Genomic DNA, 18,907 nt, shown 5'->3' on the forward strand with positions numbered 1-18,907 from the left:
ATGATTGTTTAGCCTAGTGAACCAAACTGAGAGACCACTTGAAGGCTCAGGAAACCTTTGCAGGTCTTTTGAGTTGATAAGCTGATTGGCATGTCACCATATTCCAATTTGTTGAGATAGTGAATTGGTGGGTTTTTTTTTTTTTAATGTGAGCCAAAATCATCATAAGTAAAAGAACAAACGACTTAAACTATACTTCAGTCTGTGTGAATTTAATTTATTTAATACACGAGTTCACAATTTGAACTGAATTACTGAAATAATTGAACTTTTCCACAACATTTTTATTGAGATGCATATGAGGGGAAAATGTTCAACAGTTTAAAAAAAACTATAGTATGCTTCTATGTTCACTTATGAGGGGGAAATGTTCAGCCCTTAGTTTATAATGTCAAAACAATGTACACTTTTTTTTTTATCCCAATGATCCTTGTGTTGCAATTTATCTCAATCATTCCACGTTAAGTATAAACGTGTGTTGAAGGGCATTGTTCAACCCACATTTTTTTCTGAAGAGATTTCTCACAAGAACTGAGGAAAGCATCCAACTTGGGAGGAAATGCGCATCTCACATGTCACCAGTGCGATAATGAATCGCTTGATTGTGTTGGGTGAGTCAGATTTCTCTTTCATTTACCCGTTATTTTTATTTACTGTTTACTTGGGCCTAATTATAGATATTTGTTATAATTAAAAAAATCAAGAACGGCAACAGTATAATTTATCCAGTTCACGCAAACTCCATTGCCTAACGACAGATGTAAAATAGGCTACATTATCTGTAGTTGTCTACCCAGTAACCAATCGAACTAAGCGTACGTCAGAAGCTTTGTAATGTTTATTTATTTATTTTTGTTACCTGTGATGTCTGTTTTTAGCACTGACCCTTGATATAGTTGTTGGCAGCGATGAAGTCACCTTCGTCACCGCAAGTTGCAGAGATGACATAACTTTGCACTGTACTTTCCATAAAAATTGTCAGAACTACACCTCTGTTACATGGTACAAGGTGAGCCACTTGTCCATCTGTCAAATCTCATATGACCACTGCTAGAAACCATATTCCGTTTGTTATCATGTTTAGCCAACGTCATGTTTACGTTCTCAAACATTTGGTGATGTGGTCATGTTCAGGTGTCTGGTAAGTTAATTAACATAAGGCGTTTTACGCTTAAAAACGCGGAAAAAAAGACTTGCGCCGCGTTTTTAGAACGCCTCGTGCATGCAAAACACGAGATGCGCGTGGTCTTTAATGTCTGTGGCTTTAAGCAGGAAACATTCTGAGACACATTCATTTCCTTTCATACACCCATTCCCCTTTATTCTACATCTAATTTGCATTAAATGAGTAGGCTAATTCAATCTCAAAAAATATTTTGTTTATAATTAATGTGATTATAAAAGAAGCAGATTTTGGTAGTATGTGGTAATACAGTATCAAATGAAATTTGAAGGAAAGAAAGTGAAGGTGCAATTCATTTTCATAACCTTCTAGTGCTGCAAATGCAGAGCTATTCTCACACTTATATAAACTCACTCTTTTTTTTCTCTCTTTTGTTTTTTTTAGTTCAACGATAACAGCAGTGACGGAGCTTCAAAAATGACAATTGTCATAAAATCTGAAAATGTCATCCAGACTGATAAGCACAACAATTCTTTATCACTGGATAAAAATGCATCTTTGGTTTTAAGGAAAGTTACTCCTGCCAAATCTGGGATCTACATGTGTTTAATAAGAGCCAAAGCTGGAGGAATGAACTGTCAAAATCGGGTTAGACTTAATATCTCAGGTATTTCATATATTAATAACCAATTGTGAAAATAAATAAATGAATATGTAGTATAATATGTTATACAGAGTGTTGCACATTTTGGTTTAGTTTCTATTGTTTAGATACATATTGCTGTCAGTTTAAAATTCAGACAAACAATATGACTTTGCATTGTTCTTTTAGTCATTTCTGTGCATGATTCATTTGTTGAAGACCATTTCTGGTTAGATAATATTGCCCCATTTTTTGTCTGCCTAGATTGTGTGTCAACAGCTTCACCCATCATCTTTAATTTCTCCACTAAGTTTACTAATGAATCATGGGCAAATATCAGCATCCCACTGCCTCGTGTGAATGATGAGTCAGTGCTCTTTGTCCTTTGGGGTTGTGTAGGATTGGCTGTGAGTAAACTTGTCCTCAGTGCTTTTTGCATATGGGTAAGTTTTTCTAAAGGTTGCTAATTCATCTCATATCTTCTGAGCATTTATTTTGTAAAGGTTTAGGTTCAGAAAAGCAGTAGATGTAGCCAAACACAACAAGGAAGTAACAAGTTTAAATACCAAAGCTCTTAAAGAAAACAACGAGGAATCTATATGACCTATATGACCTATATGTTTCTGTTTTCAGGTTTTCAAGGAACTCAGTAAACTTAAAAGAAGAGAGACTTAAGGACCAGCCACTGTTTACCTGCCATATGGTTTAATAATGTATTATCATCATTATTAGAATTATTTATAGTATTTTATACTATAATAGCATTTTTAACTTAATAGCTTTTATATTTATATTTTTAGTTTTCATTTTTATTTTTATTTTTATTTAATTTTGTCTTGTACATTTTTATTTACTAATATTTTATTTATTTAAGTGTACCAAAGCAAATTGTAATAGTTTTAGCTAACAGTAACACTGCTTCCTACAATATCTAAATAAATTTGTATCAATTTTACTGCTTTAAATTGTCCATTTAATAAGGTTAATGACCTACTTTAAGCTTTTATAAATGTGTTTGTTTCTCTGTGTGTGTGGAAACTGGTTTGCTCCATGGGTGCAAATGTTCGGAAAAAGCTCACATGAGGTCAACCCCATGAGAAAAAAATACTTACACAGATATACTGTGCTTTTGACCATGTAATATATGGGTTATGACTAAGATTAGGGATAGTATCCTAATGTGCAAAAAAAAAAAAAAAAAACGTTTTATGAGACACCCATCACCGATACTCTAATTGAGGAAGTGGCCTTGTTTCATATCTGTTATACTTATTTACTTAACTTACTTATACTTATTTGCTCAACCAAATTCCAACCCATTCTTACTTCCAAGTCATGAAACTCATATGTAAAAAATAATAAAAATAGTTTAAGGGGGTTTTACAGCAATACAATGGAGAAAAAAATTCAGTGAACAGTCATAAGAACTGTTTTTTTCTTAGTGTGAAGAAAAGTTAAAAACTCCAAAAATACTTTTCTGCTATAAATAACTTGTGTGCAATGGAAAGTGTCCATGGATGGTTCTTTGTGAAATCATAGATGCCTTGATTTTTAAGAGTGTATGAAGAATCCACCACAGCTTTTTACAGTGGCCAAATCTATTAACCTCCAATAATCAAAAGCACCATAACGGTGGTCTGAAGCCTCATACGAGAACTTTATGTGATGGACAGGCAGAGATTTTTCATCCTTTACTCTCAAACTTTTTCTAACTCTCATCCCCGAAAGAAAAACTACATATAGGGAACTTAATGATAAGTTCTGAGTGTGTGAGATGGTCTGCCCATTACATGACCATCTGGGCATTACTTGTCTGCAACAGCAAAGATATATGTGCTGCCAAAAACACCTGGTAAAGCTTTATAATTAAATCAGTTTGTCTGGTCCAGCTTGACATTATTTCACACAAGCGGATGCTTTATGTGATGTGTTGAGAGGATCAGCAGCAGCCAGCTCCCCTCCCGTACAAATCTATATTGCTCCAGAAAAGTAAGAAAATCACGCATGACCACTTTCTGTTCCAGTATCTTCCCTCTCACGAAGGCCAGTTCTGAGGGAATTAAAACCCAGGACAAATCCCCCTAAATCCACCTGCTCTGTGCCTTACCCAGGCCTTATCCATTAAAAACAAGGATTTAGCTGCCAAAACATTTCTCCAAGACCAACATCATCGGTTCAATACAAGCTTTACAAGCAACATTAGCTGTATTATTATAAGTGTTCTAATGTATTATGGCCCAGTTCCTTGTATAGTCAAGATATCTAAATGATTAAGGGACAATATTTTAAGCTACAGGAAGGATAATGAAGTTGTTTACCTGTTGATGGCAGTAAATTCGAGGCTATGTCTTCAATTCACTCGATTAGTGACTCAGTAGCTCCCTCTCCTGACTGATTGCGGACATTAATCAAAATGTACTGTAAGATGTCTGTTAAAGACTTACAGTAAATTGCTGGTCTTATTGTGAGTTATTCATCGGTGGATTTTTCTCCAAAGAAAAAATAGCTTTTGTATTCTTAACACAGTTTAAAAGAACGTCATATGAAACCGCTTTCCATTTACTTTTGACATCACCTTAATGGCTAAAAAAATAATTGTAACCTTTATTCATAAAGTAACCATTGGCTATGTCCTCTTTTTCCAGAACATGTCCTGGATAGGATTCTAGCACACGTTTATTTGACGTCCGCCTCCTACATCTGAAAGACATTTTATTTTAAAGTGTTTGTTCATCTACAATAAGTGTTATTTAGACACATCAGATATCAAATAGACATCTATTAAATGTCTTTAAGATGTTTATGATTTAGAATGTAAAACTAAAACTGACATCTTACAGACATCTGTCAGATTTTTGTACACAGCAGGTGCTTTCCATCAAGAGATCTTTAACAGACATCTTGCAGCTATCTGGAAATTTCCCTAAAATGTCCTGGTTTTGGCTTTGTTTTTCTATATGGCATGCTCCCTACAGTCCTCACACACTAGCTATTATTATACAGGTATGTGCATGGGATAAAGCTACGTACAGAAAACAACAACAAAAAAAGTATAGGCCTACTTGCTACCTATTGTGTTTTATTAACATCTACACCTACCCCAACCCTAAACCTAACCTTACAATAATGCAGATAGCCTACAGTAATTACCTGTTGTTCACCGTGATAATAATTATGCAATATCAATGTGCACATATCCAGTAGGACAATATGGCCATATCTGGTGGATTATTAAATGCCTTCCAGCTATTGGTTAAACTACATTTAAGTAATTAACTCCAGCAAGTATAAAAACAAGAGAAAGACTATTTAAATAAAAAAAAATCTCAGCCAGACATGTCTGGAGAAAAGAGGATGCATTGTCACCCATCTACATAAAGCTATTTAGGTATTGTTTTTAGCAAATCAACATTCATGTCTCAGTTCAGGTATCTTTATTCCCTCACAAATCTGACTTCCTCTACTTTTCTCCATATTGAATATCCTGTTCTGGCAAATTGAGAACTGAGCACAACAATTTTGAATCATAAAAAGAATTAGTTCCACAAAGCTCAAACAGACAAAGATACTAAGAGTTTAATTTGATGCTTTGCTTCCTTCTGAAGAGTAAAAAAGTGATTTGGGAAATCTCAGAAAGCAGAGAACCGAAAGAGGGAGAGAAATGATAAGTACTGATCTTGAGCTCATTCAAATGATAGTTTAACCAGACATATTTTACCCAGAAATGTTAATTTTCTTCAATTACTCCGCTTTAAACTCTAAATGTTTGACTGTATTCTGCAGACCACAAAATTATTCTGAATGCTAGTAACCAAAACACTCTAAGTGACACATTATGGACGATGGGCTGTTTTTTTTCCAGGTATAACTACTTTTTAAGTGAGTGATCACATAATGAGATTTTCTCTTTTACGCGTTTCCTTCATTAGGCTGCAGGGGGACCCAAAGCACACAATAATGATCCGTTCATATTTTTGTTCGCCGATATTTCTTTCCTGGTGAGAAGCTTTCAGACCACTTCCATAGAATTTCTGCCAACTCTCATATATTCAGTGACATAGCAGATGTGTGTAGGTACCCAATGACCTTCCCCTTGCAATGCAATTGAGGTGGTGCTGTTGTGCATTTAAGGCACAGGATATACAGATCAAAAAGTCTAGGATTTTGAGTCATTATTGACCGCTGTGGTAATCAGTCATGTCTTTGCTTTGAGGTTTGCATCAGCATAAAGGATGTCAATTACACATATGAGACTCCAAGACGTCATCTGAATCACTGGATGCAGCCCGCTCTCGCTTCAGGACTACAACAATTAATATCCCGAGAGTGTGAATCAAGATCATTAACGTCATTAGTTACTATCCTCACTGATAAGTGACTTGAGGCTCATTACTTTTAAGTGTTTCTGTACACTCTTAAAAATAAAGGTTCTTTATTGTCAGTGGTTCCACAATGAATTTTACCATCCATAGAATCTTTTCATAAAAGGCTCTTTGCAGTGGAAAAATGATCTTTAGATTATTAAAATGTTCTTCACGCAAAGGAAAATGGTCCTTTTAAGAAATGATCACTTCAGGGAACCAAAACTGGTTCTTCTGCGGCATCGCTGGGAACAACTTTGGAACCTTTATTTTTAAGTTTGCAGCCAGTTCATTCTATTTATTTGCTATATTTTAAAATTCAGGATCCATAACAGGATAAACCTAGGTATGCCATAGATTACACATGATTTCATAATCTTTCTAAAATACACTCGAAGGACATAGATTTGAATCCAACCAACAACTGCTCATTGCAGTTTTTCATAAGATCCAGTGTTTTATGAATTCTACTATATGGTGCATATACAGGTTACCATTAACGGTTTATTATGGAAGGACTTTGACCACTTTCTCATTTTATAGTTCATTTTTGAGCAGTGCAGAAGTGTTTATTAAGAACAATATAGTACACAGTTCTTCTGACATGTAATAAGACTCAAGAACAAACAAGTAACTCCACTGGGAGTATAATAAACAAATATTGACATTTAAAGTTTATGTAGATAAACACATAAAGATTGCTTGCAATGATGCAGTCTTGGATTTCTTCTACTGTATCTTTGTTCATCTTACTGTTCACCTTACAGTTCAAGTTAAAGGCCAATATGACAACAGAACAGCACTTTTCATTGAAAGCATTTGTGGTGAGAATGAGAAGAAAGAGGATTTGAATCTGATCTGAAAACTCACACATCCACGCATACACAAACAGAAACGTTTTTTTTTATAGAGACAGACTGGCATTCATGTATCACACATGAAGAAACCGAGAACACATGTTGTGATTAAACTTAACCCTTTTATTTTATTTATGAAGACATTTGCTGGAGTTTGTGGCCACAAATACAAGTCAATTGCTAAAGCTCATGCACTAATAGTGTTCTTAGAGTGCAAGCAAAGTCCTAATAAGATTGCAGTGAGACTCAATGCAGGTCAGCCAAATAGGCAGGGTATCAAATTTAAACCACTAGACACATAAAAAATATAAACTATGTTGCTGATTGACGGAAAAAGAGGGATAGTCAGAGCCAACGTGTTTAAGTTGTACTTTGGGTGATCCAAGTTCAAATATTGGTTTGTGGTCTTATCTTATCTGCCTCTCTCTTTCCAAAAAAAAGAGAGGGCTATTTGGTGTTGGAACTGACATGTTTAGTTGTATACTGCGGTCTTAAATCTCTGACAAAAATAAATAAATAAATAAATTGTGAGATCCCAGTTACATTCCACCACTGAAAGGCAAAAATAGAGAAATTTGAGACTTTGACAGCTAAATGATCCACACATGATGACTGCAGCTTTTGGACTGGGATTGACTGCATAATGTTGCTAACTGGAGACAATCCAAGCTGAATCTGATTCTGACAACTATGAAAAGCAACAAAGTTAGTGACACCTCAAAAAGACAGACAGATGCTAAGTGCTCTGTTTTTGATGTCAGCAAGCGAGTTTCACCACAGACTGTTAGTAAGATTCCACTTCAGCAGCTTTTGAGCAGATTCATTTACACACCAAAATGGCTCGAACACGGTCACTAAAGGAAACACTGAAACTTAACCAAACTATATAGCCTCCACATTTTTAACATATGGTACAGTGGGGTCTAGAAGTATGAGACCACTAGTTACATTTTTTTTCTTTTTTGCATTCACTTTATAAGCCTAATAATTTGAATCAAAAGTGAAAATGAAAAAAAAAACATGATTTTCCAATGATCTATTTTATTATTCTGTTTGTTCATTTGCATTAATGACATCAGTATTTGAGTTTGCATGAACTCCACAAGTTTGTATAGAACTCGGTATGATGTGATCCAGTATACATTTAAATGATCCAAAGAGATAACGGTTTTGGCAAACTTGATTTTTTTTATTATTTGATTGGTACAACATATTTCTGGTAATATCCACCCATAAACATAACCATCAGTGGGCCATAAGCAGATAATATGTAAATGTACAAACAAGATCATACAAATTCACCACCGATTTGCCAAAATGTCTTCTGAAAATGTCAAACGATGAGTGACACTAATTTACTTATTTGAATTGGCAATTAGAAATAATGCAGCAATTCAAGTATTTAATTTTAATGTTAATCATCTCTTTAACACATTTTTTTCTTATCTTAAATCCTAAAACTGTCAATTGATTTAATGAGATTTTAAATTCTAGATTTTCAGTGTAATTTCATACTGTCAGACCCCACTGCATAATGAATGCACATAATAGACACAACTAACACATAATTGATTTGCCCTTTCAGCAAGCGATAGGTCACATTCGATCCATCCCCAGTTCTCTAATTTTCTTGCAGCATCTGTGCTTTCCAAATCCTTTTTGTGCTCAGCAAATTTCCATTTTTTTTTTCTGAGTGCTACGAGTCTGCATTTGTCTTATCTCTTGATATGTAACCTCATTATGACCACCATGCTTTGGCATCTTACATCAAGATAAACTTTTTCTTTGTACATTCAGTCTCCTATCAAATCCGTCTAAAGTGGAGGCGGACAGCCAAAACAGCACAGTATCTCCTTAAAGGTCTTCCTCATTTCCAGACTGCGGCAGGCGTAGATGAGGGGGTCAATCACAGAGTTGCACATAATGAGGACCAGGTACGTGGTGAAGTGAGACATGTAGCAGAGGCAGAGCGGATGGTGTGGACAGGACACCAGCAGAATGAGGTGGAGGAAAAATGGTGCCCAGCAGCACACAAACACACCGAGGAGGATGGAGATGGTCACGGCTCCCTTCATACAGCTGCGTTGACGTGGGGCTGGGTTACCGGCAGCCGCTGGGGGTAATGCTGCGATTCTCTGGACGTGAAGTCTGGCGAGAAGAAACATGTGTACGTAGAGAGTGGCCATGAGCACCAGCATGGCAAAGAACATTGTGATCAGACAAACAATCACGGTCTTGCTCTCGGAGTACACTATGAAGACGATCCCACAAACCACACACACCAACCAGATCGCAGCGATGGCCACCAGCGCTCTGCGTACGGTAACTATGCTGTGGTAGCGTAAGGCGTAGAAAATCGTGACGTAGCGGTCGATGGCAATCGCCAAGAGGTTGCAGATTGATGCCACGAGAGAAATACAGATCATTGAATCAAACACATTGTCCATCAAACGCACAAAATGGTCACTGGCCACCAAAAGGTGACTGCTTAGTATGGCAATGACAATGGTCTCCAAAGAGTTCGAAACACTCACCAACATGTCCGCGGCAGCCAGGCTGCACAGGAAAAAATACATCGGAGAGTGAAGGTTCTTGTTCTTGACCACGGCCAAGATGACAAGGATGTTCTCCAGAAGACTCACAATACCCAAGGTGAGAAAAACCTCTGCCTGGATCTGAACCTGCTCGCACAGTGCCCCTGCTGGAGGATCAACGGTGCTGCCATTAGGAGGCAAAGACGTGCTGTTTGCAGGTTTCTGCCTTTCAAGAAACTGCAGGTATGAGTCGTTCATCAGGATTTTTTTAAGATAAATATATGGGGAAGAACATATAGCAGATGAGGGATGGAAATTACGGAGGAAACAAAAAAATAAAATAAAGCTGAAAAATTATAAAGAGTAAAAAAAAAAGAAAAAAAAAGATTCAGATAATGGAATAAATAAAAATAGAGGAATCTTAAAGCTGAAGGTGTAGTTAATAAATGTTGCAGTTCTACAATTGTTTGTTTTCAAAATCCTCTGCTGCTCTTCTGTTTGTTGGAGATGCTTCTGTAGAGATGCTGTGTGATTCAGAGGCTCGGAGCAAACGGATTCTCGCTCACAGCCACTGGCTGTACGTCAGCAGATACAGCCTCCGCCTGCTCTTTGTGTGTTTGCTCAAGATTTTAAATGAAAGATGTGGGTACATACAGACACAGACACACACATTCACAGTGCATGGCAACAGGGAGGTGTGTGCTTTTTTCATCCAAATGAATAAATGATTGATTTAATATATTTCTCCAATGCTATGTCACGCTTAGGTTTTTCATTGTTGTTAATAATTTATATTAACCTTCTAAAGCTTATACACTATGGTGCATATGTGTCATCTTTATATCATATGTCATTGTTTTGGTTGGCATATTCAAAATGTGGTGTTCACGTGGGAAACACCTTGCAATGGTCAAATACTTCTGTCTAGATCATGTTTAAATAAAACATGATACATTTAAAAATGCTCTGATGATGGATGGAAAAGGAAAGCTGAGACTCATTAAGTGATTTTAAAGACTTTTGACATGCAATAAAAAAAAAAAAAAAAAAACAGTGTGCATGCCCAATCAAAGTCAAACACACCAATTTAGTGCAATTTACACCAAAAAAACTTTTTGTTATCCATGAAACCATGTTAAGTGTGAATCGGGAACACTCCACTATTTTTGAAAACTCCCTCAGAGTTAAACAGTTGTGTTTTACCATTTTCTGAGTAGGTGGTAGCACTTTAGCTGTAGCTTAGCATAGGTCATTAACTCTGATTAGACCGTCAGCATCTCGCTTAATAATGACCAAAGAGTTTCAATATTTTTCCTATTCAAAACTTGACTCTTCTGTAGCTACATTGTGTACTAAGACCGACGGAAAATGAAAATTTTTGATTTTCTAGCCTGATGTGGCTACGGAACTTTACTGCCGTACCACAGGTGCAGCAGGCACAATGATATTACACAGCGCCTAAAAATTGGCTACTGTTGGAAGTTAGCAAAATTCCTTGATTATTATGATCGGTTACTACTTTGGTTTGTCCTGAGGTATGGACCAAACACCCTCCTGACTTTCTCCCAGGTGCGGCAGCAGTGCTAAACGAAAGCCAGGGCAGATTGAACCGCAGCTTCGGGTTCCTGTGATGGAAACAGAGGCAGTATATAACCCACAGAGCACTCAAAGGGAGACATACCTAAAGCTGCCACTGGAAGGGAGTTATGAGCACATTCCATCAGGAACTCGGATTGTTGGATGTCAGACAGTGGAGCATTCTTTCAAGATCCTGGTTGGCCCGCTCATATTGTCCATTGGTCTAAGGATGGATACTCGCAGAGGCCCCGACTTGTCAACAAAACTCTTTCCGAAACCGGGAGGCAAACTGAGGAACCCTATCTGAAAGCACGTCGCTCAGTTGGGTGGACTCCCTCCGGGTGGAGGGCAGTTTGGGCAGGGGAATGAAATTAACTGCCTTAGAAAAGCGATCCACCACAGTGAGAATTACAGTTTTAGCTTTGGTGGGGAGAGGCCAGAGACAAAATCAAGGGACGATGTAAGACCATTGGCCAGAAGGGACAGGAAAAGATTCAATGGCTTACATTGGGCACAGATGGGGCAGGCCAACACAAACTTTCTGACATCCGCAGCCAGTGCGGGCCACCAGAAGCATTGAAGGATGGCAAACAATGTTCTCCGAAACCCTGGATGGCAGACCAACCTGGACGCATGACCCCACTGAAGGATTTCAGGATGCAGCACAGCTGGCAACCTGGCCGCCAGGCACCTCCCCGGCACCTCTACCCCTCAACCTGCCTCCTCCAATCACCGCTCAATGCACCAAGAAAGATCCCTGACCACCACCCCTTCAGGAAGGAAAGCTTCAGCCGTAAACTCTCCCTCTGGGGCCCCGAACAGGCGAGAGAGAGCATCGGGCTTGACATTTTTTAATCCTGGCCGGTACGAGGGGGTGATGCTGAATTGGCCAAAGGAGTGCCCAACAGGCCTGACTCGAGCTCAACTTCTTGACAATGAACTGGGACTTAGGATCTGGAACCCACAGAACAGGTGCAGAGACAAAACAGGACTTTAATGTGTCAAAGGCTACCTGAGCATCCTGGTTCCACCTGAAGGACACTTTGGTGGAGGTTAAAGCCATGAGCGGTGCAGCTATCTGACCAAAATTCCAGATGTATCACCGAAAGAAGTTGGCTAAACCCAAGAAATGCTGCATTGTCTTATGGGAGTCTGGGACTGGCCACTTAGCAACAGCATCTATCTTAGCAGGGTCTGGGTTAATCCCCTGGTAGAGATGATATGGCCAAGGAATGTAACAGATTCAGCATGGAATTCGCACTTCTCTGCCTTGACAAACAACTGGTTCTCTAACAGACGCTGGAGGACCTGTGTAATGTGCAGGGTGTGTAATTGGAGAGAAGTGGAGAAAATCGACAAACTGATTAATCATGTCACCCAGAACAATATTGACCAGACCCCGGAAAATGGCCAGAGCATTGGTAAAACCAAACAGAAGAACCAGATATTTGTGGTGTCCTGGGGGGGTGTTGAATGCCATCTTCCACTCATCCCCCTCCCGAATGCGTACGCACCAGATGGTAGGCATTGCAGAGGTCTAATTTGGTGAAGACCCGAGCACCCTGCAACAATTCAAAAGCAGAAGACATTTAAGCTAGGGGTACCTGCTCTTTACTGTAATGCCATTCAAACCTCTGTAATCAATACAAGGGCATAGGGAGCTGTCTTTATTCTGAACGAAGAAAAACCCCACACCGGCGGGAGAGGAGGAATGGCGAATGAGCCCAGTCTGTAGTGACTCACTTATATACCTGTCCATGGCCTCTCTTTTGGGACCCGAAAGGGAGTATAAATTACCCTTAGGCAGAGAAGTGCCTGGGAGAAGGTCAATGACACAGTCGTAGGGATGACAAGGAGGTAGCGAGGTTGCTGGGAACTGAAAACTGCACAAAGATCACAGTACTCTGCAGGGATGCCCTTCTAGTCAGAGGGAGCCACCTGTGAAACACAAGACAGAGATAGCAGGAAAGCAGCACCTAAACATGACACATGAGAAGACTAAAATAGAATTATTGACAAGTCAATATGTCAGTTGTATTTCAGCAACCAAGGAGGTCCTAAAATTAATGGGGCCATAGGGGAGTCAATAATTAACAGTTCGATCTGCTCACAATGATTACCAGAGAGGGAAAGGCTTACACAAGGTGTTACGTGAGTGATGGTGGTGAGGGGACTGCCCACTAATGATCACGCCGTAATGGGCTTCGCCAGGGGAATGGTTGGGATGTTCCAGGAAATTCCCCTCAGCCACCGAATCCAGAAGGGTGTGGCCAGTGTGTGAACCTCCCTGGAAGGAAAGTCGAAAGGGCAGCTGAGTGCACGTTGCTGGAGAGTTTAAACAGGGAAAGGCGCCCACCAGGACTCTCGCATCACTAGTGGTCCTTGGCTTTTAACAGGAACTGAAGGACGAAATGGCCAGCCTTGAGTTCCTTCATAATAATTCATATTCTTCAAATCAGAATAGCTCACCTAAAAATGTCAGTTTGTTGAATACTCACCCTAAGGCCATCCACTTTCATTTTAAGTCATCAGAACATTGGCAATGGATCATTTGCAGTGAATGGGTGCCGTCAGAATAAAAGTTCAAATTGCTGATAAAAACATTACAATAATCCACAAGTAATACAACTCCAGTCCATCAATTAACTGTGATGTTATCTGAAAAGCTGCATGTTTGTAATAAAATATAGAATTGAAATGTTCTTAACTTCAAAGTGCTGCTTTGATCAGGCTAATACAAGTTCATATTGCCAGTGAAAAAGTAGTTTTAACATGGTTTAAATGCCTTAATGATGGATTTGTTTATAGCAAACCTACAGTTTTTTCTTTTACTAGTCTTTACTTTTTACTTTTTTTTTGCAGTGATTTGTAATCTCTTGATATTGTATAGGATCGCTGTGATAAAGTAGTAATTTTCTGTTCTTGAGAGAGAAAAATATGTTCTTCTATTCCATGCAGTCTCCAGGGTAATTTATGTGTGTGTGTGTGTGTATTTATATATGTATATATATATATATATATGATAGTCTTAATTGTGAAACCTTGAGGAGAGAAATGTGTTACAATTCATGAAACGCCACAAGAAAATAACTACAGAAACTTATATGAAGTGAATAATTGAGTTAGAGTGTACATTCCTGTGGGTGTGCATATGTGTGAATGTGAGAAGGATGCATCTATGTGATGAGTGTATTCCCACAGGATATTGATTGATTTTTTCACACCTCATCACCTGCTTCAGTGACTTCATGAGAAGTTCTAGACCAGACTGTTTCACATCATGCTTGGTTCACTCCAGCAGATAATCATTTATCAATACATCTGACTCCATTTGTTGCCTTCTCATGAAACCCCTAAAAAAAAACAGCCAAATTCATCAGTTAATCTAACAGTACTGTATCACTGATAAGAGAGATGAAGCATGTTAAACTGAAGTGAATAAATTAACCTGACAATCAAACCAATGGACAGTGATTCAGTCAGAAAGAATGGAGCTTTGGCATGAGAAATGAATTCGTTTTTTGGACATTTTGATTATCTGTACCTTTTCACTGGATAAATCAAGGACATTCCAGCCTCGGGAGCACTTGAATTTGTAAACGGAATATGTAACTAACTGGAGGTCCAAGAGTACAACAGGGTCAGGGTTAAAGAATACTGAAGGTATTTAAACACAGTTTGTATTCCACAGGCAATGTAGTGAACTTCAACAGTGTGCACATTGGAGAAAGTTCACTACATTGCTTGTGGAATACAAATTCAGATTCAAACGACAATTAATTTCAGTGCTTCGCCCCCTTGGATGCAGCCCTATGGTTTGGTGAATCTCATGCAGGGGTGTACATGTCTTATTTTACCCCAAAAATAGTGGGGGAAATTTTAGGGGAAAATAATGTCTAGGACATTGTTTTCAGCACAATTAAACTAATTTACACCCAAATTCTTATACAATGCAAAACCCTGTTATTGCTGTAAAACATTATATATAAGTATTTAAACACTGATGGCATTTGTTGCAAACCCTGATAATTAATTTTATTTTTTTATTAAATCATAGCAAATACACTAAATAGGTCTTGAAAATCAATTAAAAAGACCCAAGCACTTTCTCACAACGCAGAAAACACCATCTTCAGAATGCCTAGACGCTCTTTGTTTATTACTGTCCATATCACACACATAGTTTCCAGATGTTTCCATTAATAATAATAATGTTATGAAACTTCAGACTTCATAGAAAACCTTGGCCCTTTCAGTTTTATATGTTTCACTATTGAATGGCAGAAGAGTGACAGAAGGGTGTCAAAAATCAACTTGGCATTAAATGCAAAAAAAAAGGCATATACTGTAATTCTCTGGCATGTAAGTTTCTGTTCTTCGCTGCATACCTGTCAGTACATGTAGCTGCGGGGAGGAATATAACCTTTGCTCAGGAGTCCATTCGTGTCTTAATCAAACCCCCTGACTTGCACCTCCCTCTGACTCATAGAGTGCACAATTCTGTTTTTGTCTCCTGGGGACAGACTAGATCACGGACAGGACTCCTTTGGGGATTTACTTATGCACACACTGCCATACAAAATAGCCTATTCACTTCTCCATGCTTGATTTCGTAACTGCTATAATTACAGCTAAATTTCAGAGTCAAAAGTACTTTTCACCCAAACATGACAATTTGCTGAAAGGTTCCTCACCCTCGTACTATCCAAAATGCAGGGTTTCTTCATCAGACAGATTTGGAGGAATTTAGCATTCCATCACTTGCTCACCAGTGGACTTCTGCGGTGAATGGGTGCCACCAGAAAGAGAGTTTCAAAAGCTGATAAAAACATAATATTTATCCATAGGTAATCCACACCTAGTCCATCAGTTCTGAAGTGAACAACGTGTTTGTAATAAATCCATCAATTAAGATGTTTTTAACTTAAACTGTTGCTTTTGGCCAAAATATGAGTCCTCTACTGCTTTCTTCAATGAAAAATCATCTGGTCTGAATAAAAGAGAGAAATATGCACAGATTAAGCACCATTGAATGGTCTGAGGAAGAGAACATTTTCATTTTAGTGTGAACTATTCCTGTGGCTTTTTTGTTGTTGTATATCATCGAGTGTTTCATCAAGTGAGAACGATTGCTTCATGTTTTCATACATTCTTGCACTTAGAAAGCCACTGAGAATTAGTGTGCAGACTTCATGCAGCCAAAGACACTATTTCACAGAGGATGGATTTCACTAAGATTTTTCTGACATTGCCATATTACACAATTTCACAATATTACTGCGCTCAGACAGCTGTCACATAATTTCACATAAGTTGTGGCTGTCTACTTGCAATGTCTGCATCATTTTAATCATATTTACTCGGTGTAATAAAACAGCAAATATTTAATATTACAAGAATTTCCCCCTCATTAGAAAGGGTTCGTTAAATAAAAAAATAGTTTGGCATTACATACACTTGTATGTTTGTAAGTGTCAACAAATAAAATGATGAAATGTGATGCAGTGTGTGTTAAACCCTGTATAACTACTGACTTTACAAAGGTTTTTGCATAAAGTCTCAAATACATGTGGGTGTATTTAACAGTCTCTTCACATTATTAGTACGTTCCATGACCCTTGCCCTGCTGTGCCCACACACAAACCTGTAAAAATACAGATCCAGAAGGATTTTGCTAAATGTTCTTTGTGAATTAAAGCCGCTTGAGACATTGTTCTCGAACAAATCGCCTTTTCTTTAAAAGACATTTAAGTAGTTTAAGCTGCAGTGCATGTGCTTTATTTGAATTATTGTTATGAACTACTCAGCGATGAAATGTGCAATAATTTTCATGTTGTCCTCATCCTAACACAACCTTACATTTTAGCCATTTGGGTCAAATTTCTCAAGCAGTTTTATTTTAATGAGCTCACATCACTGATGAGAGATCAGACAGTGTAGATCAGTTGTCCACTAGAGGGTGTAAGTGCAGTACATGGGGCAAATGAGTCATTAAAATGAGTACCAGACTCTAACAATTCATTTTAAGACCAGTGTTATTTTATTACCATTATTATACAATACTAGTTTTTTGTCAATATTTCGAATGAGTTTTTATTTTCATATTTTAATTTCAATTTCAATTGCAGTTAAAGTTTTGATGTTTTGTCATTTTTTTACTGCAATTGTTTTTTAATGTCTACTTATACAGTTTTTTTTATTTTAAATAAACTAAAAATAAGTAATATTGCCTTGGCAACTAGCTGAAATAAATATTAAGTAAATACATATTTTCTATCATGTAAGTATTTCTCTTTTTAGTTTAATGTTACTAACAAACCAGAAAATGTAATGGCAAACAAGTTGCAGACCACATACATTTTCCAGATTCTATCATAATAATGCTTGAAGATGCATAACCTGATGTTAAATATGACCTATTTTGATATCATCACCGAGTCATTGTCATATGTGCCCTTTAGAGCAAAATAGATGTAGATCTGTGTAAATATGAAGAGAGCTGTGACAGTGACATTTAAAGAAAATGTCACAGTTTTTCGAAGAAAGCAAACTGAACATGAAATGGAATCACATTTCTCCTCTTCTCATCTGGTTTTCTCTTCAGTGGGTTTCTATGACTTTCTTTCCCAGCAGATTCAATCAGTAGGTTTTATATTCTTAATCAAACAAATGACACTGGCTAGAAGGGTCTTTGTAGTCTAATAAAAGAAGATTATGATGGTAAAATGGGCATCTATAATAAAAAAAATTCAGCACATCGTTTCCACCAAGGTCTTTCTTGGAGCATATTTGCTTTTTTTTCCTTTGCACTCAATCTCAATTTACTGTCAGATTCAGTCCATTCAGGTCTAAAAACAGCACACTTACTAGTTGTGTAAGCAATGAATGTACTCATATGTACAACTTATATGATGTTTTGTGATGTTTTGCACATGTCTGTCATTTAGCTGTGTTTCTTGCTGCTTCTGTTTTGCTGCCAAAGGATGAGAGATGCAATATTAGATTAAAGCAATAAGATTCTGCTATCTGGAAAGAAACATTTATCATTCATTTAGTAATCATATACCAAGAGACTATACAATACAATTAAAAAAATAGACAGAAAACGCCTTGGGGCTCAGCAGATAGCAAAATGCTTGAGAACTCACTCTGCAGTTGGTGGGCAGTTTGAGAGACTGATATTTGGTTAAGAAAATGGGAAGGCAAGCTTTGTGTTAAAGCTGATTTTTTTAAACGTAAAATAATGAATTCAGCTTATTATGCACAGGTCTGTAGTTGATTCCCTGAAAAGTGAAAAAGTGAAAAAAAAGTGGCAAAAATGAATTTTCAGCAGCCATTATTTAGTCTTCAGTGTTACTTCATCCTTCAGAAATCATTCTGTTATGCTGATTTGATGCTCAAGAAACAGTTGTGTTGCTTAATATTTTTGAGGAAATTGTGATAGATTATTGTCAGGATTCTCTGATGAATAGAAAGTATACTTTTATTAGCAACACTAAAAAAAATAACTACAAAAGCTGATGCAATAAAAGGATTTTTTTTCTTATCAGATAATATGCACATTTCAACAGACGGTTACTGATAAAGGACAGCCTTTTTAGCTAATAAATACTTCAATAGTCAATAATCTATGTAGTAACACAGAAAATCAGTAGTCAATTATTGATTTAGTTAATTGTAAACCATTTGAGTTTAAAACACCTGCTACGATGCTTTAAACAGCATTAAACAGAGAATAGCTGATTTGTACACTAGTAGATATGACATTTAAAATCTGAATCTTCTTTATGCAAAACTGCTGCAAACAGGAA

The 18,907-nt window shown here is 37.5% G+C and overlaps 2 protein-coding genes across 2 annotated transcripts; one reads left to right on the top strand and one right to left on the bottom strand.

Moving 5' to 3' along the window:
- The first annotated feature begins 390 nt into the window (after nt 1-390).
- LOC113107551 (uncharacterized) lies at nt 391-2,917 on the top strand. The gene is made up of 5 exons (XM_026270147.1): nt 391-611; nt 879-1,009; nt 1,568-1,790; nt 2,031-2,209; nt 2,400-2,917. The coding sequence occupies exons 1-5, from the start codon at nt 560-562 to the stop codon at nt 2,439-2,441; spliced, it is 627 nt and encodes a 208-aa protein (XP_026125932.1). The 5' UTR covers nt 391-559; the 3' UTR covers nt 2,442-2,917.
- A 4,221-nt stretch (nt 2,918-7,138) lies between these two features.
- Nucleotides 7,139-10,452, bottom strand: LOC113107554 (melanocortin receptor 3-like). The gene has a single exon (XM_026270149.1). The coding sequence runs from the start codon at nt 9,774-9,776 to the stop codon at nt 8,799-8,801; it is 978 nt and encodes a 325-aa protein (XP_026125934.1). The 5' UTR covers nt 9,777-10,452; the 3' UTR covers nt 7,139-8,798.
- Between the last annotated feature and the right edge of the window lie 8,455 nt (nt 10,453-18,907).

The sequence above is a fragment of the Carassius auratus genome, chromosome 8, assembly GCF_003368295.1.
Source record: "Carassius auratus strain Wakin chromosome 8, ASM336829v1, whole genome shotgun sequence".
Taxonomy (NCBI): Eukaryota; Metazoa; Chordata; class Actinopteri; order Cypriniformes; family Cyprinidae; genus Carassius; species Carassius auratus.